Source organism: Carcharodon carcharias, chromosome 3, assembly GCF_017639515.1.
Source record: "Carcharodon carcharias isolate sCarCar2 chromosome 3, sCarCar2.pri, whole genome shotgun sequence".
In the NCBI taxonomy this organism is placed as follows: domain Eukaryota; kingdom Metazoa; phylum Chordata; class Chondrichthyes; order Lamniformes; family Lamnidae; genus Carcharodon; species Carcharodon carcharias.
In genome coordinates, this window is record NC_054469.1 from 33903327 (window position 1) to 33927406 (window position 24080).

The 24080-nt window shown below is 39.4% G+C and overlaps 1 protein-coding gene across 3 annotated transcripts in view; it reads right to left on the reverse strand.

Moving 5' to 3' along the window:
- lmbr1 (limb development membrane protein 1) overlaps positions 1 to 24080 on the reverse strand; it is a 325954-nt gene that overhangs the window by 130467 nt on the left and 171407 nt on the right. For all 3 annotated transcript variants that reach the window (XR_005942582.1, XM_041183595.1, XM_041183596.1), the window contains exons 6-8: positions 19082 to 19208; positions 16172 to 16240; positions 1676 to 1740 (exon numbers count right to left, since the gene is read on the reverse strand). Coding sequence is in view for 2 of the 3 variants with exons in the window: in XM_041183595.1 (XP_041039529.1) it covers positions 1676 to 1740; positions 16172 to 16240; positions 19082 to 19208 (261 nt within the window). In the remaining variant the exon portion in view is untranslated. The remainder of the gene's footprint in view (positions 1 to 1675; positions 1741 to 16171; positions 16241 to 19081; positions 19209 to 24080) is intronic.

The window sequence follows — 24080 nt, forward strand, 5'->3', positions numbered from 1 at the left end:
TTTATTTTAGAATTCCACATCCACAATGTTTTGCTTTTAGATATCTAGCCTTAGTGGCCCCATTTTGCCATTCGTTTGAGTCTTTCTAGGATCTTTTTCATCAATGCATCTGCAAGGATCTTTAGGTCAGTCATGTTTCTCGTTTCTAGGTGTCCCATATTTATCCATCAGTGTCTATCAGATGTCATTGTTTTTTCCTGTACATCTCCCCTTCTCATTTTCATGAAACTTCAGCATTAAATAATTAAGATCCAGGTTAAACAAAAATGTATAAGTAAGTGTTTTCACATTAAAAATAAAGATATCCTACAGATTATGTCAACAGGCATTATATTTGTATCTTGTGCATTTAGCAGTAGGAATGAAGCATTGATTTAGCAAGAGGAGAACATAAATTAGGATGTACCCATCTTTATCATCACATGAGCCACCTAACCCAATGCCATTCTCTTAGTTCCAATGCATAACTTTTAATATTCCTCTTTATCAAGTAATCATCCAATTTCTTCGAACAAATTTATAGCCTCTGCTTCAATTTCAATCAAAATAAACTACTTCCTAAACACAAATCAGCTGCTCATTTAACAAACTAGACATGTGAAAGTTTATGTCCCATTATGTTTGTCATCCAGTAAACTTTTGTTGGTCAGCCATTGCTCCTTAATATCTAGCACAGATGACCGGTAGGGTACAGAGGACAGAATTAGACAGAAAGGAGGACATAGGAATGAGGTACAAAAGGTAGGAGTGACAAGGAGGGTAGAATGGAGGCAGGATGAACAGCAAGCCATGGGCTAGATTAAGGATAATCATGTATATGTAAAGTCAATGGCTCAACGGTAGGGAGAGGCAAAATAATGAAGCTAAAGTCCAGTGGATCAGGAGTGAAGCAAAGGGTGCCAGTCTGAAAAATAGTACAGATAAACATGGTCACCACACTTGCACACTGTTGTGGTTCTGGAGCCAGCATCAAGCAACTAGAAGAGATTGAGACAGTAAGTGCATTGAAAACCCAAGACAGGACAGGAATATCTATGCTGCAGAGGAATGTTAGTGAGCGAGAGTGGGAGATCTGGGTGTGAATGGGAAGTAGTAGTAGTTGTTGAAGCCAGGCTGGGAGACCAGAAATAAAATGAAGAGTGGCCATGTCTGATGGAATTGGAAAACTGGGATTTTATTGGTCTTGGCAGTCTGTTTTAAGTGAAATCCACTATGTACCACACAGCTTAAAATTGAACAATCCAATCACTATGCATTTACAACTGACAAATAAGCCAAATGCAAACAGAACACTACTACTGACCAATAAGACTGCTAAAGAGGCACACAAGTCTTCTTTCAATTAAGTATAGATTCATGAAATGGCAAAGTATCAACTAAATTTGGATACAGGAATATTTTATGCGTAATACAATGAACATCAGCCTCTTCTAAATTTTGAAGCTTGCTTAGAAACCTTGTTAGTGGTTCTGACTAACACATAATGCAAAACATGACAGGAGCACTCAAGCTTGGTCTTCTTCTTTGGTCGAGGTACCAACTATTGTTATAAGAATACGAGTGAAACAGATAAGAAGTCAGGAGTATACATAGCCAGGAACATCATCTGTTTATCAAAAGCATACCAAAGCAGAACTACTTACTGTATACTATGGTCAAAATTTTTATTACTTACTGTAGGCTTTACTAGCAACTGTCCCATTACTGTGAACATTCTGGAGAGACCAACCGGTGTACACACTGCAGAGAAAAAAAAATGGGCACATTCATTAAAAATAAAGCATTTTGATTAGTTGTATTAAAATTCTGTCTTAAAAATTTTAAATTGAAACAACAGACAGAGATACCCTTTTACATCACCATTGTACAGATTCCAAAGTACAATTATACAGCACGGAAGGAGGTTATTCAATTCATCACATCAGTGCAGCTCTCAGGAAGGCCTTCCATTTGGTTTCATTTCCTTGCACGTATGCTTTCAATGCTTCCTCCTTTGAACAGTTAGTCACTTTCCTTTCGAAGGACATTATGGGTTCTGCTTTGCCCACTGTTTTGCATAGATCATTCTACCTCCCAAATACCCCAATGTGAAAAGAGAAAAAAGGCCTAACATTTCTTTTAAAAATTGATCAGCTTAATTTTAGTTCCATTCATTACAGGCTCCGTAATCTATTTACCTGCAGAATCCATCATTACTTTAAAAATGGCCATTAAACACTCTTAAAAGGTCTTTGCTTCTCAGTTTTACAACAAAACTAAAGCTCAGGTATCAGCTGAGAACAGTTATCCAGGCCATCCTTGTATTGTTTTTCCATTCATATTCAGGCTTTTGAACACTATTTCATGTCCTAAATTCATGTCCTTCCATCCCACCTGACCTATTTTTCTCCCACATCTGAAGTAAAAAATTACACTACAACCTACTGTCAAACATTCATATAGTTATAAGGAGTTTGATTTTCTGACACCTAACACATTTGTTTGTGGGAGATTGTTGTGAGCAAATCAACTGTCATGTTATCTACAAGTAACTACACTTCAAAAAATATTTCACTGGCTGTAAAACACCTTGGAATATCAGGTGATCTTGAAATGTGCTATCTAAATGCAAGTATTTCTTTCTTTTCCTTTGTGTTATTACAGACAGGAGGGGGCTTAATTTAAACAGCCCTGATTTCTCTTCTCACCATCTGCCCATAAACATTAAGGTGTTTTTGATTTTTGATTTCCCCCCCTTTATATGTGGTGGCATATTTTCCCAACCCCTCAGTTTTAGTATAATCCAATTCTCTTTTAATAATCCCACAGCAAAGTCGCGACAGGATGAACTAAAAGGGTTAATTTATTTGCACACACTCAAACATGGTAGGGGGGTCACAACGTGGCTTCCTTTTCATTCATACAATAAAGGTGAGATAGAAGAAGGTACAGAGCAAAGGCCACAGACAAAATAAAAACTATTGTTTCATGCAAGTTCAGAGTCCAGAATCAAAGTCCAATGGTCTATTCTTTCACAGAGTTGGCAGGCTAAAGGTGGATGTTGGATAATCCACTTTTCCAATAGAGATAACTTCCATGACTGGATAAGCACATAGAGGTGATTTAGTCTTATAGGCGCTGGTACAGAAGTTCAGTAGTTCAGTATGAGCAGTGTAGATGGAAGCCAGGCAATTTCAACCTGGACGAGGCTCTGGTTCTGTTGCTGGAGGATAGCAGTCTGCCTTTGCAGCTCCACAAAGCAGGACAACTGGTTCACCCAGTGGGGGGGTGGCGGGTTCATGTGATATGACTCCCACTCCTGTTTGAACAAAGGATGTATATTCCTTTGTCTTGGTTCTTGAGATGGTTAATATGTTAGCCATTAATAATTTCAAAGGAGATTTCAGGGTCCTTTGTCCTATCAGACAGGTATTCGCCATTGGCTGGGTCTGGCCTCAGAAATGTAAATGGTCTTTGTACAATCCCTTTGGAATTTGGTCTCTGCAAGCACAAGTTGTAAGCACCTCTTCAGGATGACAAGATTGTAGCTGTTCTGAATGCCAGGAAATTCCTAGTATTTCAGTCATAGTCAACAATGGCTTCAGTCATAGGAAAACCTTTAATGTTTCGAGTCCGTATAACTCTTCACCAGAATCATAGGGACTCCAAACATTAACTGTATTCCTCTCTGCAGATGCTGTCAGACCTGCTGAGTTTTTCCAGGTATTTTTGTTTTTGTTTCGGATTTCCAACATCCGCGGTTTTTTCCTTTTATCAGAAAACCTTTGTCCAGTTTTAAAGATTTTATAAATTAGCCATGCTGATATATTACATACATATATTTTATAAAAATATAGAGTGAAGTCTTAGCTCCAGGACAGTGTTCATGAGCTTATTAACAAGGAGTCAAATATTAACTAATCGCTGCTTAAAATGTAGCTTATAATATTTACAGTTTTGAGTTTGGTCCAATAATTCACCTTTCCTTATTAAACAGATAGAACATCTCCATAAAGAAGGGTCATACGGACTTGAAACGTCAACTCTGTTTCTCTCCGATGCCGTCAGACCTGCTGAGTTTTTCCAGCATATTCTGTTTTCATTGTAGAACATCTCCACACCCAGTCAAAAACAATATGTCAGTTTAAAAACCTCCATGTCTCTTTCCCTGGTCTTCTTCCATCCTATGAAAACATATTTACCTCAACAAGTGGTGATGGCATGGTGGTATTGTCGCTGGACTAGTAATCTAGAGATCCAGAGTATTGCTCTGGGGACCTGGGTTCGAATTGATGGAACTTGAATTCAATAAATCTGGAATTAAAAATCTAAACCATTGTCACTTGTAATAACCCATCTGGTTCACTAATGACCTTACCTGGTCTGGCCTACATGTGACTCCAGACCCACAGCAATGTGGTTGACTCTTAAATGCCCTCTGAACAAAGGCAATTAGGGGTGAGCAATAAATGCTGGACTAGCGAACGACGCCCACATCCCATGAATGAATAAAAAAAAGTTTTCAGAGCTGACTTACATACATCATTTTAAAACCCAGTACTACCCTTCTCCTCTTAACTTTTTTGCAATGCCAATATCTCGTTTTGCAAATATATTGACCATATGCAACAAGCTCATGTGAAGTTGAATAACATGAGTTAAAATGAAGAGATTTTGTCTTTGAGATATACACACAATAAGTTTACAAAAGTATACCATTTGAATAAATCTGGTGTGAGATTTTAGATCAGAACATAAGAAATAGGGGCAGGAGCAGACTATTCAGCCCTTGAACTCTTCCAATTTTCACAATTCAAAAATATGATCTTTTAACTCAACTCCATCTTACTGCATTATCCCTCAATTTCTTCAGCATTCAAAAATCTATCAATCTGACTTGAATGTACTCAAGGACTGAAGCATCTCTGGAGTACAGAATTACTAAAGTTCACAATCCTTTGAATGAAGAAATTTTCCCAGCTCAGTCCCAGTTCAGAGGCTATGACCCCTAGTTCTAGATTCCCCAACTACGGTAAGCAATCTCTCAGCATCTATCATATCAAGCACCTTAAGAACTTTATATGCTTCAGTGAGATTATATTCTTCTAAACTCAAGGGAATATAGACTGAGTCCACTGAATCTCTCCTCATAGGGCAATCCCCTCATCCCAGGAATCAATGTGGTAAACCTTTGTTGCAAGCCCAGCTTAGGGAAGCATATCCTTCTTTAACTAAAGGAGAACAAAACCATAAACAATATTTCAGGTGTAGTCTCACAAAGACCCCATTTAATTGTAGCGGGACTTCCTTACTCTGAAACTTCAATTCCTTAGTAATTAAAACTGTCTTTCCCTCATTGCTTACTGTACCTGCATGTTAACTTTGACATCCCTGTACAAGGGCATCTAGGACCTTCTGAATACCAGCATTTCCAAGTCCCACACCATTTTAAAAAATTATTTCTTGTTATGACACAGTAGTTAGCAAAGCTGAGTTATTTAAAAATCCCCGAGGGAAACTTTAAACAACTGTATAACCTATATTTTAAGTGGTATGTGTTTGAGATGCAGCTCCAAATTCAGGAATCAGACCACCAGTTCTCAAGAAGTTTTTATATCAAGCCACATGAGACATTTATTAATTTACACAAGGTAAATATATACTCATGGTTACAAATTACTACTATCATAACTTTTAACAAACTCCCAAACTAATCACCATTTAAGCAACAGCAACCTATAGGCTTTAAGCAGACATCAGGCAAAGCATTTGCACCTTACAAATTCAAAGTTAGGTTCCTTTAACTTAGGTTCCTTTGCAGACACAGTGGTAGGTTTAAAGCTTTGATCTTACACTGCCTCTGTTCTGCGCACACAACACTTCTATCTGTTATACCTAGCACATCTCACTGAATGGTAATACTTATTGTATCACCAGCCCCTATGAATTCCACTTCTTCTAACAATAAAACGCCTTTCATAGTACCAATTTTATTAGTAATATAAACATTGCTAGGTGCCAGATTTCACTCCCCTTCTTGAATACTCTATTCAACAAAATGCAAATGCACTTTACTTCTCTTATATCTCAAAACTAGTACACATCAAAGTACCCAGACTAGCTGGCTTTAATCCAATTAAAACGCACTCACAGATTAACCCTCTATTTAAAAAAAAATAATTTCCAATAACGTTATACACACTAATAGCTTTATGACATCACCCTCCCTATCAAAAAATGAACCATCATAATTCTAAAGGAGAGCTTCATTTTAATAACCCATCTCACATCATCTCCTATATTTATTACACTACTACATTACCAGGTGCACAGTGGTATACAGTTGGGACCGAGTTGCCCTGGGAGTCCTCAACATCGACTCTGGGTCCCATGAAGTTTCATGGCATCAGGTCAAACATGGGCACTTCTGCAGATTACCACGTTCCACCCTCCCTCAGCTAATGAATCAGTGCTTCTCCATGTTGAACACCATTTGGAGATAGCACTGAGGGTGGCAAGGGCACAGGATGAACTCTGGGTGGGGAATTTCAATGTCCATCACCAAGAGTGGCTCGGTAGCACCACTACTGACCGAGATGGACAAGTCTTAAATGACATAGTTGCTAGATTGAGTCTGCGGCAGATGGTAAGGGAACCAACAAGAGGGAAAAACATACTTTACCTCATCCTCACCAACCTGCCTGCCGCAGATGCATCTGTCCATGACAGTATTGGTAGGAGTGACCACCACACAGTTTTTGTGGAGACGACATCCCACCTTCACATTGAGAATACCCTTCATCGAGTTCTGGGGCACTACCACTGTGCTAAATGGCATTGACTTCAAACAGATCTAGCAACTCAAGACTGGGCATCCATGAGATACTGTGGGCCGTCAGCAGCAGCAGAACTGTACTCAAACAGAATCTGTAACCTCATACCCAGGCATATCCCTCACTTTACCATTACCATCAAGCCAGGGAATCAACCCTGGTTCAATGAAGAGTGCAGGAGGGCATGCCAGGAGCAGCACCAGGCAAACCTAAAAATGAAGTGTCAACCTGGTGAAGCTATAACACAGGACTACTTGCGGGTCAAAAGCATAAAAAAACCATAAACAGAAAGTGATAGACAAGGCTAAGCGATCCCACAACCAATGGATCAGATCCCACCACATCCAGTCATGAATGGTGGTAGACAATTAAACAACTCACTGGAGGAGGAGGGTCCAGAAATATCCCTTTCCTTAATAATGGAGGAGCCTGGCACATCAATGCGAAAGATAAGGCTGAAGCATTTGCAACCATCTTCAGCTAGAAGTACCGAGTGGATGATCCATCTCGGCCATCTCTGGAGGTCCCCAGCATCACAGATGCCAGCCTTCAGCCAATTCTATGCACTTCATGTGACATCAAGAAACAGCTGAAGGTACTAGAAACTGCAAAGGCTATGGGCCCTGACAATATTCCAGCAATAGTACTGAAGACTTATGCTCCAGAAGATGCTGCCCCCTTAGCCAAGCTATTCCTGTACAGCTACAACACTGGCATCTACCCAGCTATATGGAAGGTTGTCCAGCTGTGTCCTGTGCACAGAAAGCAGGACAAATCCAACCCGGCCAATTATCACCCCATCAGTCTACTCACGATAATCAGCGAAGTACTGATAGGGGTCAACAACAGTGCTATCAAGCAGCACTTGCTTAGCAATAACCAGCTCACTGATGCCCAGTTTTGGTTCCGCCAGGGGCATTCAGCTCCTGACCTCATTACAGCCTTGGCTCAAACATGGACAGAAGAGCTAAACTCCAGTAGTGACAGCCCTTGACATCAAGGCAGCATTTGACCAAGTGTGGCATCAAGGAGCCCTTGCAAAACTGGAGTCAATGGGAATCAGGTGCAAAACTCGCCGCTGGTTGGAGTCATACCTAGCACAAAGGAAGATGGCTGTGGTTGTTGGGGGTCAGTCATCTCAGCTCCAGGGCATCACTGCAGGAGTTCATCAGAATAGTGTCCTGGGCCCAACCATCTTCAGCTGCTTCATCGATGACCTTCCTTCCACCATAAGGTCAGAAGTGGGGATGTTTGCTGATGATTGCACAATGTTTAGCACCATTCGCAACTCTTCAGATACTGAAGCAGTTCATGTCCAAATGCAGCAAGAACTGGACAATAACCAGGCTTGGGCTGACAAGTGGCAAGTAACATTCGCAATACACAAGTGTCAGTCAATGACCATCTTCAACAAGAGAGTATCCAACCATCATCCCCTTGACATTCAATGGTATTACCATTGCTGAATTCCCCCATTATCGACATCCTGGGGGATTGACCAGAAACTGATCTGGACTAGCCATATAAATACTGTGGCTACAAGAGCAGCTCAGAGGCTAGGAATCCTGCGACAAGTAATTCACCTTCCCAAAGCCTGTCCGCCATCTACAAGGCACAAGTCAGGAGAGTGATGGAGTACTCCCCACTTGCCTGGATGAGTGCAACTCCCACAACACTCATGAAGCTTGACACTGTCCAGGACAAGGCAGCCCGCTTGATTGGCACCACATCCACAAACATTCACTCCCTCCACCACCAACACACAGTAGTAGCAGCAGTACATACCATCTACAAGATGCACTGCAGGAATTCACCAAGGCTCTTTCGACAGCACCTTCCAAACCAATGACCACTAGACAGACAAGGGCAGACAGATGGGAACACCACCACCTGGAGGATCCCCTCCAAGTAACTTACCACCCCGACATGGAAATATATCGCCATAGAAAAAAGATACCCTTGCCCAAAGAACATTAGTGAGCCAGGGTTTTTATGCCAGTCCAGTAGTTTCATGGTCACCATTAGTGTTTTTTATTACAGGTTTACTTAATTAACTGAATATAATTCTATAACTGCAATGGTGAGATTTAAACTCAAGTCTCCATATTATTAGTCCAGGCCTCTGGATTACTAGTTCAGTGATAACCATTATGCTACCATGGTCAATTTGGAATCACAGGAGGTGTTTTCTGGGCTAATATCACTGTGGAACGAGTACTAGAGATTTGGTATATCTGGGATGGTGAGGCTTCACTCGTTGATGGCATTTGGCAACCATAAGTACACTGGGGAAGGCACAAGCCTAACAGGACCAGGTGGAGAGAATCCCAAGTCAGGCAGAACTGGTTTTCAACTTTCTAAGGAATCTCTTCAAAAACTCAATTTGGTGTTCAGTGACTGGCTTTGGTAAACATTTCGATTGCTATCAATTGCAATTATTCCTATAAGATTGAAAAAACATTTTTTAAAATTTGAAGGAAGAAACAGTCTCTGAAAGCCACTGCAAAACAGAATGTCTTTATTTTCAGACTATCAACAAAGCATGAGATAATTACAGACTTCCTCTTTGCTTACAAAATGCAACCTTTTGGAAGGAAAAGCTTGAATGAGACAAATATATCCATATCTCATAATAAAGTGCATTCTGAAGTTATGGAATGCAAAGGCAAGCTGAAATTGAAACCTTTCATCAGATCACTGACTCAAAACTTCTTCTCTCCACTGATACTTCCAGCATTTTCTGAAATTTGTCCTCTAGATTTTCCTCAAATCATTTTGGAAAGATAACAGCTAACACTACTCAAAACTGACTAAATGATACTGATGGGAAACTACCAAAACTGCACATGGTCAGACTGTACAACCTTCATCCAGCTAATAAGAGTCAAAGCTGTTGATTTTCGTTAGATTCAAAGCTTAAATTAAAACCTTTTTTAAAAAAAGACAAAAATGTAATTTATTGGGCAAATTTAGTCACGTTGTGAAAACTGCAACTTTTTAATTATTTTCCTGAAATCAAGGAGTTACTTGCGAGGGAAATTATAGTGCCACCGAGTGATAAAATGTCACATCATTAAGGGTAAATTCACAAAATGGGGAGATATGGGCACAGGAGTTTACAATAAGGAAAGTAGGTACAAAGTCATAGCCAAAATCATGACACCAGGAAATGAGCTTTATCAAAAAGAAGTGCATGCCCAACAAGATGTTTTGCACACTGGTGAATCTTCCCTTACATTGCAAACAGCAAGTTGGAGAATATAAAAACAAAAAACTGCGGATGCTGGAAATCCAAAACAAAAACAGAATTACCTGGAAATACTCAGCAGGTCTGGCAGCATCAGTGGAGAAGAACAAAGTTGACGTTTCGAGTCCTCACGACCCTTCAACAGAACTGTTCTGTTGAAGGGTCATGAGGACTCGAAACGTTAACTTTGTTCTTCTCCACCGATGCTGCCAGACCTGCTGAGTTTTTCCAGGTAATTCTGTTTAAGTTGGAGAATATGCTCCCTCTCTCACCTGTACATGCAGTCTTACTACTGCCATTGGGCTAACTGGGAAAATTAGCACCTTCCTTCCCATCCCTTCTTCCTGTGTTCATAATTCCTCCCCCATACATCACTCTGTGTCCCTTAACCTTTTGGCTTCCCACTAACCCCTCCTTTCCGTACCATCCCTTGTCTCCCATTGTTATCTCATTTCTCTGCAACTGCTTTTCTTCCTTCTTCCCATTAGAACTACCAGCTCAATCTTCATCTTCCCTTTCCTCCACTGCCTCATCTACCCCTTAAACTACTACCCTTGTCACTCTTGCCAGGGGCAATTGCTGAAAAGCCAGCACTCTTTTTACCTGCTCCCCACTTCTTAAGACAATTGTTCCAAAATTCAACTTTTCTTTTGAGAAAGTGAATTCAAATTATTCACAATGACTTTATTTCAGATTTCCAGCATCCGTAGTATTTTGCTTTTGTATTGTCATGGTCATGAAGCTCACTGTTTACAGTTCATGTGTATCTACTTCAATTATGGATTAATTTCTCTCATCCTGTTGTCTAGGCTCTCTGTATGAGCTTCCTAACTGCGAAATCAAACAGATTTATTAATCTTTAAGCCTCCATTACCTTTTTCAAAAAAACTATAATATACTATCGCCATAAAAGGCTCTTTAATGTATATAATTTAACTCAACATAGATTGATGTCAACAAGCAACCTACTCTACTGCCAAATTTGAGATACATGCATCCTTCCACACCCTGTCTGCAGCTATTGTCACTGCAGTAAGACAGGGATTGTTGCATTAAATGTTTGCATTAGTATTTGCCCAGGAAAGACACTATTGCCATTTCATGTGAAACAAATACAGGTGGAAAATTTGAACTATAGTTATATTATGTAGTATAATATAATAAATTACCAAATTGACAACTTCAATTTAAGATGTTTTTTTACTGTGCTACAAACTCCATCTATCTGTTAGAATAGCACAGGCTGAAGATTGCTTAAGAGTACCTAACATGACTCTCCTATTTATACAAATGATAAGGTTTTCAGACTGATTTTTTTTCTTGATATTGCTCCCACACCCAAACTATTCTCTTGGGTTTTCACATGGAAAAAAAGAAACAGTCAACATCAGGTCAGCTAATGTAATATTCATGGACAATTGTACATGTTGGAGACTGTTGGGATTTTGTCTAGCACTATACTGTGGCTGGGTCCAAATGACTAAACATCAATCTTACTTGTGCATGAGCAGAGTTCTGTATATAGTCAATGAAGACCATTTTTCAAGAAAGCAGGTCAGAGTTGCTCTCAATTTCTTTAACTCTCTACTATTTAGTAACTGTCTAGCTCTAATGCAGAATTCAAATGGCAAATTAATTACAAAAGTTCAAGTAAAAAAAAAATTGCTGAAAAAAAAAGAGACAAGTCTTGCACGCTTCAGAATACTTAACAATACTCAAGTTCTGTACTACCAAATGACTATTTATAAAATAAGCAAGTTTATGATGGGGAGGTGGTGGCATAGTGGTATTGTTACTGGACTAGTATTCCAGAGACCCAAGGTAATGCTCTGGGGACCCAGGTTTGAATCCCACCAAAGCATATGGTGAAATTTGAATCCAATAAAAACCATTGTTGATTGTGATAAAAACCCATCTGGTTCACTAATGTCCTTTAGGGAAGGTAATCGGCTGTTCTTACCTGGTCTGACCTACATGTGGCTCCAGACCCATAGCAATGTGGTTGATTCTTAAATGCCCTCTGAACAAGGGCAATTAGGGATGGGCAATAAATGCTGGCCTAGCCAGCGACACCCACATCCCACGAATGAATAAATTTTTAAAAATTGCATCGTAATATTTTATGGTAATACACATTTCTCCAAGAAAGAGCTGAAATTGTAGCCAGTGTGCTGTGCAAGTTGGGCCAGGCTCAGCCTCAGCACGAGCAAAGGTCATGTTAATATTCACAGCCACTTGCTGAACAACCCCAATTGTTGCTGAATTATCAGCCATAGTTCTGTAACAGATGAACACCGAAGATTTTCACTTGTGTCCCTTCAGTATGGCAAGTTGTTAGTGACCTCTGCTGGTTGACATACAAATCTACAGGGCCAGCACAATGTCTATGTTGGAAAGTGCAACCAGAAGTTACATCATAAATGGTGACGTTATGAGTACTTAAATTATGAAGCACAAGGATTGCAAAATGTAACTACAAGAACATTTATTTGCATTGGTAAAATAATGATCCTGATTTTTTAGTATCTATAAGCTATATCACCGATTTTGAAAAACAACTTTGAATCATGGTGTAGCACAGGAGGAATGTGGCCCACTGTGCCTTTGGCAGCTCTTTGAAAGAGTTGTCCACGAAGTCAAACTCCCTAGATCTTTCCCCAAAGCCCCGCAATGGTTTCCTTTTCAAGTATTCATTCAATTCTCCTTTGAAAGTTATTACTGAACTCCCGTCAAGTTGCAGTACATTTATTCTAACAGTCTAGGTAGGAATTCTGCTTACAATACCAGTAGCTGCAAATACGTTTATGGTGTGGAATGATGCCAGTATCTCAAATTTGGTAGTTATTAATATCAACCCAAGTTATAGAAATCATGCATTCCAGATCAGAATAATTCAATGAATAAAATATTCTCATGTCGCTTATACTTGTTATTTATTCATTCACGGGATGCAGGCATCGCTGGCTAGGCTAGCATTTATTGCCCATTCTTTTTCTGAACTCCATTTGCTAACCTAATTTCTCTAGTTTCTCCACATAACTAAAGACTCTTATCTTTGGTACCAATCTCCTCCACACTTTCAAACACCTTCCTAAAAGGCAGTGCCCAGAATTGGACATCATACTACAACGTGGTTTTCCACCCACGGTCGTTGACAGGGCCCTCAACCGTGTCCAGCCCATCTCCCGCGCAGCTGCCCTCACGCCTGCTCCTCCCTCCCAGGAACATGATAGGGTCCCCCTTGTCATCACCCCACCAGCCCCCGCATTCAAAGGATCATCCTCCGCCATTTCTGCCAACTCCAACATGATGCCACCACCAAACACATCTTCCCTTCACCCCCCCTGGTGGCATTCCGTAAGGATCGCTCCCTCCGGTACACCCTAGTCCACTCCTCCATCACCCCCTACTCCTCAACCCCCACCTACGGCACCTCCCCATGCCCACGCAAAAGATGTAACACCTGCCCCTTCACTTCCTCTCTCCTCACCGTCCAAGGGCCCAAACACTCCTTTCAAGTGAAGCAGCATTTTACTTGCATTTCCCCCGACTTGGTCTACTGCATTCGTTGCTCCCAATGTGGTCTCCTCTACATTGGAGAGACCAAACGCAGACTGGGTGACCGCTTTGCAGAACACCTGCGGTCTGTCTGCAAGAATGACCCAAACCTCCCTGTCGCTTGCCAATTTAACACTCCACCCTGCTCTCTTGCCCACATGTCTGTCCTTGGCTTGCTGCATTGTTCCAGTGAAGCCCAACGCAAACTGAAGGAACAGCATCTCATCTTCTGACTAGGCACTTTACAGCCTTCCAGACTGAATACTGAATTCAACAACTTTAGATCTTGAACTCCCTCCTCCATTCTCCCCCCTTTCTGTTTCTTCCACCTTCCTTTTGTTTTTTCCAATAATTTATATAGATTTTTCTTTTCCCACCTATTTCCATTATTTTTAAATCTTTTATGCCCTGCTAGCCTTTCCACCCCACCCCCACTAGAGCTGTACCTTGAGTGCCCTACCATCCATTCTTAATTAGCACATTCGTTTAGATATCACCACCTTCAACGCTTCTGTGTTCTTTTGTTCTTTTGTCTGTGACATCTTTTGATTATCTGCTCCTATCACTGTTTGCTTGTCCCTACAACCACACCACCCCCCCCACTTCTCTCTCTCCCACACACCGCCCCCCACAACTCCTCCCCCCCCCACACCACCTTAAACCAGCTTATATTTCACGCCTCTCCCTAGATTCACTCAGTTCTGTTGAAGGGTCATGAGGACTCGAAACGTCAACTCTTTTCTTCTCCGCCGATGCTGCCAGACCTGCTGAGTTTTTCCAGGTAATTCTGATTTTGTTTTTATCATACTACAACAGTAGTCTAAGCTAGTGTTTTATAAAGGTTTAGCATAACTTCCTTGTTTTTTGTACTGTTACACCTCTACAAATAATTTGAAGGCTCCTAAATGCCTTTTAATAGCCTTCTCAACTTGTCTTACCACCTTCAATGACTTATGTACACACTTCCCCAGGTGTCTGCATTTCTGCATCCAATTCATAATTTCACTATTTTCTGCAACCATTTCCCCATCCACAATCCTCCCATCAGAAACTTATTGAACCACTACTGTAGACATCAATACAGGGATCATTTAACAATACATACCAAATAAATTGAACCTCCCCTACTCTAAATAGAACAAATTGGCTTGCAGCACTCCATCCATTGGTAGAAATGGACACCGACAACGCAACTATTAAGTAACACGTCTTGACCACTTGGAAGTTAAGGCTTGCTTCAAAGAGCATTTGACAAATAAAACATAACTTTGGTGAAAACAATGTACTGCTCCTATATAAGTAGTGTTTCTTCTATCTCAGCATTTTGTTGCAGGGTAAGTGTCTCAAAACCAGGACCCCATGACCAAGTCCACGCTGGATTTCGGATCTTGCTGGTTTTCAGCTTGGGCCTTTCAGGTCAGGTCAAAATTCACTCAGACCACTTGGAGCACAGGAAAGGAGATAACTAGTCAGTGCACCACTGCAGCACTTAGTCCAACAATCCTATAAATTATTTTACTCATCTAATAAGTAATTCATCACAGCTTAAAAAACTGTCCAGTTTACGGACATTAGATAGCCGGATTTCAGGCACTATACCTGTAAATATCTCGAGTATTTTTAAAAAGTCAATTCCTGCTGGTCAATGAAAACATCAGTATCTAAGTGATTTCCAAACAGAATAATAATTAAATAAACCAGCTAATCTCCCATGATGTTGTTCATGCTGAGTCACAGGATGTGCTACAGTGTAGATAAAAGCAAAAAAGCAAAAAACTGCAGATGCGAGAAATCCAAAACAAAAAAAAAAATACCTGGAAAAACTCAGCAGGTCTGGCAGCGTCTGTGGAGAGGAGCACTGTTAATGTTTCGAGTCCACATGACTCTTCAACAGAACCTGCTACAGTTTAATGTCTTAAGTATGACAGGAAGCAAGTGTGTCAAAGAAAGTGTGTGCTATATAGCAGACTTCTAACATCTCTCAGAATATAGTTTATTTTCGAAGAATGAAATGGCCTGATCAATCATCTGAATTAACCATTGTCAAAATTACTCATGCGCGATAAAATCATATACTACAATTTGTCATTAGGCATTCCATTTGCAGCATATCTTAAGCAAAAAAGATGAAAATTTTGCTGCAAAATTGACAATTACTTTGAAAAAAATTCCACTGCATTGTTTATTCTTAATTTTGTGCATATCCTAATAAAACCTGCTGAAGTCCTTTTGTAATACATCCAATAATTTCAGCCCCCTTGATTTTCTGAATCCTGGGGCTTGAATTCTGTTCCTTCATTGGAGTTTGCACAGGTTGCATCTGGAACTGGGTTCCGTTATTTTTCAGGGCTCCAATATTCATTTCCTCTACTTAGCCTCATGCTCAGAGTGATTGTATGAGGATCATTGCTGCTGCTGCAGTTCCACAATTTGCTCCCACTATGATGCAACCACTATCATTCCAGCCACAAAAAAGTGACAAACTTTTCATTCTGATATTGCATTTTGTATCAATTAGTTATCCTAATCCTTTAGTTATTGAATAGTTACTTACATAGAAGTAATAAACCTCCCATCAACGAAATGCAGGAATATAAATAAGGAAGGTAAAATTCCCAAAGATCTGCAGGAGACAAAAGAACAGGGAAAGTAAGCTTTTAGCAAAATGTATTTTCTTCAAATAGAAAATAAAATGCTAGTTAAATAAACATTCTGGAAACTGCAATAAATAGCCATGATAAAATTATTAATAAAGTCAAATTAAAGGTACCTATAATAGCAGAAACAAAATAAACAAATGAGCACATTATTACAAGCTTTGACTGGAAATTTATTCCTTTCTCCAGGCTGATTTTGTGTAAGAACATTTAGAGGTAACAAAGTTACATTATTCCACAGAATATTAAAACCAGATTCCAAAATAAACACTACTGTACCTATTTATGTTCTAGCAATCATTTTGATAATCTTGAAAAAAATAATCATTATCCTTTCAAGAGAACTTAACATTTATCAACTGAAGGAGGAATCTTTGTTTTCAATGTTTACATGGCCCTACTTGAGAAAAATGCAAATAACAAGTGCCTCACCTCTCAGATTCAGAGCACATGCTAATAAAAACTCAATGCATATATATGAGTTACTTCGGGACAGCTTTTGGAGTTTGCATGAGTTGTAAGTCATCTTAGCTTTATTTTTGTTCCTGGCATTTGAATTCCTAAATTAGGGGCTGGGTTTTCATGGAATCAGGGAACTTCATGGAGGCATGAAGATGGCGGCTGGGACTCAATTCCAGGATTCTAAACCCCATTCACGGGGTTTCTGTTTTTTACCAGAGCAAGTTAAAAGTGAGGGCTGCTGCAGATCATGAGCCAAGAATGCATAATGAGGCTTGACTGAGAACCCAGACATCCAATGGACTGTTGAAACAGCTGCAGTCCATGGAACACATTGCTTGTTTGACAGCTCTGGTTCTCTGATCAACTCTGTCAATAGCACAATGTTTATTTAAACAAGATAAAGAGGTTTCAAGTGCTTGCAATTTCTGCTATTGATACTTTAAAGGATCTGGATGATTAACACTTCTACTGGGCTGTTGCGAAAGAGTTTTTTTAAGAAAGTGGAAAGTTATGAATGAATAAATTTAGTTAAAAGCTTTAACACATCCTACCATCATTATAGGGTTCATTGGTTCTATACAGAGTGTATAGTGGGTGAATAGGCATGGAAATGCCATAGGCTGACATGGAGGGACACAACTTGACATCAAGTGCATGAGGGACCATGGAGGTTGGGTGGGGCCATGAGGTGGCATGGGTGGGGTACAGAGAGTATGTGAGGGATGAAGTGAGGTGTATGGGGGAGGGGTGCAAGGGCTAGAGGGGTGTTGTTTGCTTTATTGTTTTTATTATAACTGGAATAAAGTCCCAGAATACGAGGTGGGCCTTTTAAAAAGAGCAGATTGGCACTCAGCAGCCCATGGTTGCTTCCGAATTCTTACTGAGGGCAGCGTTGAAGACTCCTACTAGCACCAGAGCCCCCAGAATGAAAATCCCGTCTGTGCTGACACTTTCTTCTCAGGTGGGCGCAGAGGTGCCCAGCCCCTGCTACCTGCCTCAAAGATCAAATCCAGCCCAAGATTACTGCTTCATAATCAGTCCCATGAGAGCACAGAGAGACTGAGCAACAATGGTAACCTGCTGCCAAAGAAATCGATGTGGAGGGACATGACATCTGTCATTATTGTCTTCTATGTAATAATGTGGTCAACTCACTCTACAAAAAAACTATGATCCACACTACAATCTCTGATATTTTAAAAGAACAAATTTGCATTCTAGAGCACTTGCACATCAAAATGCAGGAAGATCCTTACAAGCCACTTTTGAACTTTTGAAGCACAGATCGGTTACAATGTCGGCAAATGCAGTAACCAATTTGCACAGCCCGGTCTTACAAACAGCATATTCACAAATACAGGAATGAGATAAATGGTGTAGTAACCTGTCATACAGTTTTTGATCTCCAAATGGATATAACAATCATATCATATCCATTCTATTATGTATTAGCACTATAACAAGGATCTATTTAATAAATAAATCTTCTGATTCAATATATTCCATTTCTTCTACCCTACTTTTAAAACTTGTCATGGCCTTATCCCACCACGCACCTACTTGGCCACCCATCCCAGCAATGGGCACTCTGTCACTACATCCTGTGCTCTTCAATTCCCTCCCAAGAACAGTCTACTTTGTCACCTTATTCAATCCTTTCAAAAGCCTTTCCAAACCTCTTCAACCAGGCCTTTGCTTCTCTCCCAAAATTACCTACTCGATGGAATGTGCACATTTTGGTATGTATTCCTGTACATGAGGAGTGATACAGAAATCTTAAGTCTGTCTCAAACACCAGTAACATGCCTCAGTAAGAGAAGCAGCAGCAGAAAATTTCCACAGTCACCAAAGGCCTCAATAAGATCCACGGTCACATTAAGCAAAAATAATGATTGCCTCCGATTCCCAAAATTCTCTTCAAGAGGCAATACATCAGGATATGCAGTACATGAAAATTAACTTACTACATTAAATAGTAGAAAGTTGGGGTGAATCATGGAATACTTAATTGATTTGACCAAATAAAAACTGAATATCTGCTGCTCTGAATACAGTTTCAGAGTGCAATTATACTGCACATCCTGTACCAACAATGGATGGTTAATGCTTTGTTCCAGCACAAGATGAAACTGGTGAGGAACTTGATTTTTCTGGTTGCAGCTTCTCATCCTTTCCTGTAACATTGTTCAGGCATTCCCATGATCTACCTTTAACACTGAAGTTTGTTTTGAAAAGCTGGTGAGGAGGGAGGGGGAAATGTAAAACGAGGATAAAACCCAAAACATAGCATAACTGCATTTTTAAATCATCAATCGAACCTTCTCGTAGTTTTCCAGGTCACTTACCATACAAAGATTCCATGCTGGCAGCATCGTTATCAATCAGAGCAGAAGCCACCCAGACTATTCCCAAAATAAGCAGTCCGAGAAGAATAAGCATAACTAAAGTCTCCAGAATTCGTGCTTTAATTCCCTAAAAAAAAAGAAAATGGACACAACGTACTGAAATTTCACTGTAGTTTACAAGGCTGAAAAAAAGGAACTGTACAAAATAGCCTGCTTGGACAAATGTGGAAGACGTGGAAGCCATAAGTTTGTAATTAAAAATTGTATGATTTTGATACCATACGTGCAAGTACAACTCTCTGTATCTGAGACATGCTGAGCAAGATTATAACAAAGAATAAGTCCGGACCACAATATAACCTGTACAAGTCTCCAGAATTCGTGCTTTAATTCCCTAAAAAAAAGAAAATGGACACAACGTACTGAAATTTCACTGTAGTTTACAGGGTTGAGAAAAAAGGAACTGTACAAAATAGCCTGCTTGGACAAATGTGGAAGACGTGGAAGCCATAAGTTTGTAATTAAAAATTGTACGATTTTGATACCATACGTCCAAGTACAACTCTCTGTATCTGAAACATGCTGAGCAAGATTATAACAAAGAATAAGTCCGGACCACAATATAATCTGTACAAGATTTAAAATTATAACTTGATCTGTGCCTGTGGTATTTGGGAGATGCAGGCATTCTCATCAAAGAACAATGGAAATCCAATAGGACTGTGGCGTCTTAAATTTCAGGTGAACGGTAAGTAGGGCCCAAAGAACATTTTCCAATCATAACAATGCAAAATCTAGGGCAGCAAATGGAAAGTGGGTAGTATTTCAATCTAATGAATGCCTCACCATTACAAGGACATACATCCTCAGGCCTTACTTTACAGAACAGCCACAGAATATAAACAGAAATTAATGAAGTTTTCAGCCTAAGTAGCTCTAGCATTTACCTAAGTAGCTCTAGCATTTATCTCTATAGTAGTCTTTTTTGTTAAATGTGTCACAGTTCAGTACTGTTTCAACTTTTTTCCCCATAGAAAAGATTTGGGCATGAGCCAAGTTAAAATGTATCTTTTTAAGTAAAAGCTTGCCTAAAAGGTGTGACTGTCCCAAGAAAGATCCATGCTGCATTGTAGATTAGTCAGCAAATGAAACGTAATTAGTGCAGGATGGGCAGTTGTTTTGCCCAGTTTCCAAACAACAGTTAAGTCGCGAGCAGTGTCGGGTTCTTCAGTAAGATACCTAGCACACCAGTGTTGACAAATTCTTTTGATGTCTACTATTCTAGCCTTTAAAATGAGGACACCAATAAAAGAACATCTGTCAAACAGCAAAACACTGCAAAGTGAATGAACCCGTGTCTTGGGCAGTAGCACAGGACACAGAAAGGTTGTGCTTTTAAACAGAGTTAGTTAACGTGGGCTAATGTAAATGTGTTCTTTATTTTCATAATTGTATGTAAACAAATGTTCCAAGTATCTCTCATTTTCATACCCTGTTTGCCAAATATGGCAAGTTCTCATCTCTGAAGGACACCAAGTGAACCAGTTTGTTTCTTACTACAGTCTGGCAGTTTTCATGATAAATTTCCTGGTATATTACCAGAATTATTTAATTCAATTTCACAATGGGATTTGAACTCATGACATATAAATTGCTACCCCAGTATACTACACTAACATTTTTTATACAGTAGAACCGAGTGAGTGTACATCATTACCGAGGGGCAAAAGTTTATTGTACTTGAAATGAATATTTCAGGAGGAACCAAAGACTTAACACAATGAAGCACCGGTCAAGTAAAGCAGTTTATACAAAGTTACAGCTTATACATGGAATAAATTTGCTGAACTGAAAACTTGTTAGTCCAAACACATTCCGAGACTGAAATGTTTGTTGCTTATCTGAGCCAATCAGGACTAACATACATTATATTTGCACCCACTGCCTTGCAGCTACCAAAAGCAACAGGCATATTTCAGCATATGGAACCTCAAATCCATTCTCACTCTCCCATTCAAACATATATAACCAGAAGACTCATCAACACTGTAATAGCTGGACTGCATTTTTGATAATTAGTTTTACAAATTTAATATCACTCTTTTTATCAGTTAACAATATATTAAATGAGGAAGTTATAGCAGAAAGACTGATGGTTGTGTTAGTCTGAAGAACATAATCATTACAGCAGCAACCAATGTTGATCCAAGTCTTCAAGAAAAAAAGTCCCTAACTGTACTGCCTTATCTCATTTTACTAGTGAAATTAGGATACAAAGATGAATGTGCATTACATCCATGAAGTAAGCATGGCACACAATAGTGTACTGACATCATGGATGCAGATGCTTTGGATCCAATTTTTGGTACAAGCGTATGAAATTAGAGGGGCTTTCTCCAATATGGGATTCATTTTTTTTAAAACTGATTCACTATCTGAAAAAAAATTCCAGGAGCTTCTGAGTGTGATCAAGAATGTAGTTACTCAAATCAGTCATAATCAACACTTCAGGGTCAGTATTTCTTCCAAGGTGAATACAGTGATGCTTTCTTGTTCTTCTCTTCCGAAACATCCTATTCCCATGATAAAACATTCGTCTTTCTGGTCCTTTGCCAAGGTGAATTTTCAGTATTTAAAGGTGAAACATTTTAATTTATTTATGCCTCCTTTCCAAAAGCCTTGCTTTTTTTCATGCTATTTGTGTTATTCCAAGTTATTGTATCAAAATATATTTCTCCCTCTTCATTTCTATGGCAGATGTTAGCTGCACTCGCTGTAGCACTGCAAAAGGAATTTTTTCCTCCATTGTCTAATCCCCAAATGACAATTAAATGCAATATTCCAGGGTATGACACTTGTGGGATGTAACAGCTCAGAGGCCACGCATTAGGTGTGGCACTTTTGAAAGGTGGGTTACGATGGACACAATCTAAACATAAAAATTCTTTTCTCCCAGAGATAAGAATGTAATCCCTCCCATTGGTGCTCATGAAAAATCATATATTTTGACAGGTACTCATTTGTTAAATATCAAAATGTAAAATGAAAGATGCTGTTGCCTAATGCACTTCAAATCTCTGAAGTCATTCACAATCATTTATAGTCTGGCTATATAAAATAGACATGCTGGCTTCAGCTTTCAAATTAAAATTAAGGAAACACTAAATAGTAGAAGTCAGGTATGGTTAGTCTTGGTATGTCAAAATTAATTTGGACAGGAACCTCATTCCAGAACATAGATATATAGAAAATTACAATCCATAACTTGAGAATGATGTGCATAAACTTGTCATGACTCGACAAAATGAGGCATGGTCAATGAAAGATAAGCAGCTTGAAAATGTTAAGCAATGCAGTTTGTTCTCTTAATGCAGATAACACCCAAATGACTGTATACAATAGCTCTAAAACAAGTGCTAATAATATTGTCAAAAACCATCAATGTCATTCAATTAAATACTCTCATTCTCAAAACCAGCCTGTCTTCAGCACATTATTTCCTCTGATTTATAGACCCTCAGAGACACTGCTGACTGTAAATTACTCAAAGTGGAGAGAGAGCTTTTACTGCCACCATTAATCAGCCACAGATAAACACACGGGAGTAAAACTCAGCCAATTGCCCAGCTCTCCATTAACTGCTGTAATCTGGAGTTGGAAGGTCCCAAGAGGAAGCCTCCTATCAGTTCATCGCTCACATGTACTTTAGTTAAAGACACACCAGATGTCAAGCTTACTTATTAGTCTATCCTTCAACCAAAGCAGTGTTGCACTGTGTCAAAGATGAAAAGCAGACTGCTACCATTCATATTAAAACATTAGGACGGTGAATGACACTTTGATGACATATTTCCTAATGAAGCTTTCACACAAAAAAAGTTAAATCTCTTACTTTAATAATATGTTCGACTATTACAAAACCACAGTTATGTGCACAGATGAATATAAATAAACTTGAAAAAACGCAAGTAGGGCAGTGGGGAGAGCTGACTGTCAGGCAACTAGCCTGAAACCTGGTGGCATTTATTAACAATACAGTATCCTATAACAGTCTACCTTTGTAATGAACAAACCAAAAACAAAAGCAACATGAAGAAAATAACCTTGGGGACAGATTTAACATTCAACTTGTAATTTAATGCAAATTACCTATGAAACAAAATAATTTTGAATTGAAATAGCAATGGCAATTGGCAATGCTAAGTCAGCCAGTCTACATAAAAGCTAACATCCTGGTACATATCTTAATCACTTGAAAAGCTGAAGGAGCGGAATAGTAGTTTTTTTTAAAAAAAAGATGCTGAAAATTATAATTCAGACAAACAATGGTACTAGCATGCAATTTAGTACATTATAGATATACAATTGTACGAGGAACCAAAGGTACAAGGCCAAAAGGTCCGCATTGCAAGGCACAATCAAGGTTGACTGGTTAAGATGAACAAGGAGCTATTGGTTCAATGATGCAAGGCTTGCATTTTAAAAGCTTGAAGAATGCAGGCAGAGTTCCACAATTAAAGTCCTGAGATAAAGCAGATAGATTAGACCACTTGACCAGGAATACAGTGAGGTATCATCATCATCACGTGTGCTCTGTCCAAAGGCAGATCCTTAGCTCAGTCTTCATGTCTCTTTGTCATGTGCCAGTTTTTATTTTTCAGTAACTTCCTTCAATTTTCAAGCCATCCAGCATTGATATTCTCTTCCTTCCTCTTCCTTCTTGAAATCTTCCCATCATAACATCTCCTACTAGTCTGTTTCCTCTCAAGATGTGTCTTGCCTAGTCTATCTGCCTTTCCCTAATTACATTCAGCAAATTTCCTCCGCACTGCATCATTTGTTACTTTTTCTGTCCAGCTCATTCTTTCCATTCTCCTCCAAACCCACATTTCACAGCTATTTAGCAAGTTGGTCCCCTTGTTCGATAAGGTCTCAACCGTACAAAGCAACAAATCAAGCTTCTTAAGTCACTTTTTGAGTTGTTTATTCAGCTTTCCAG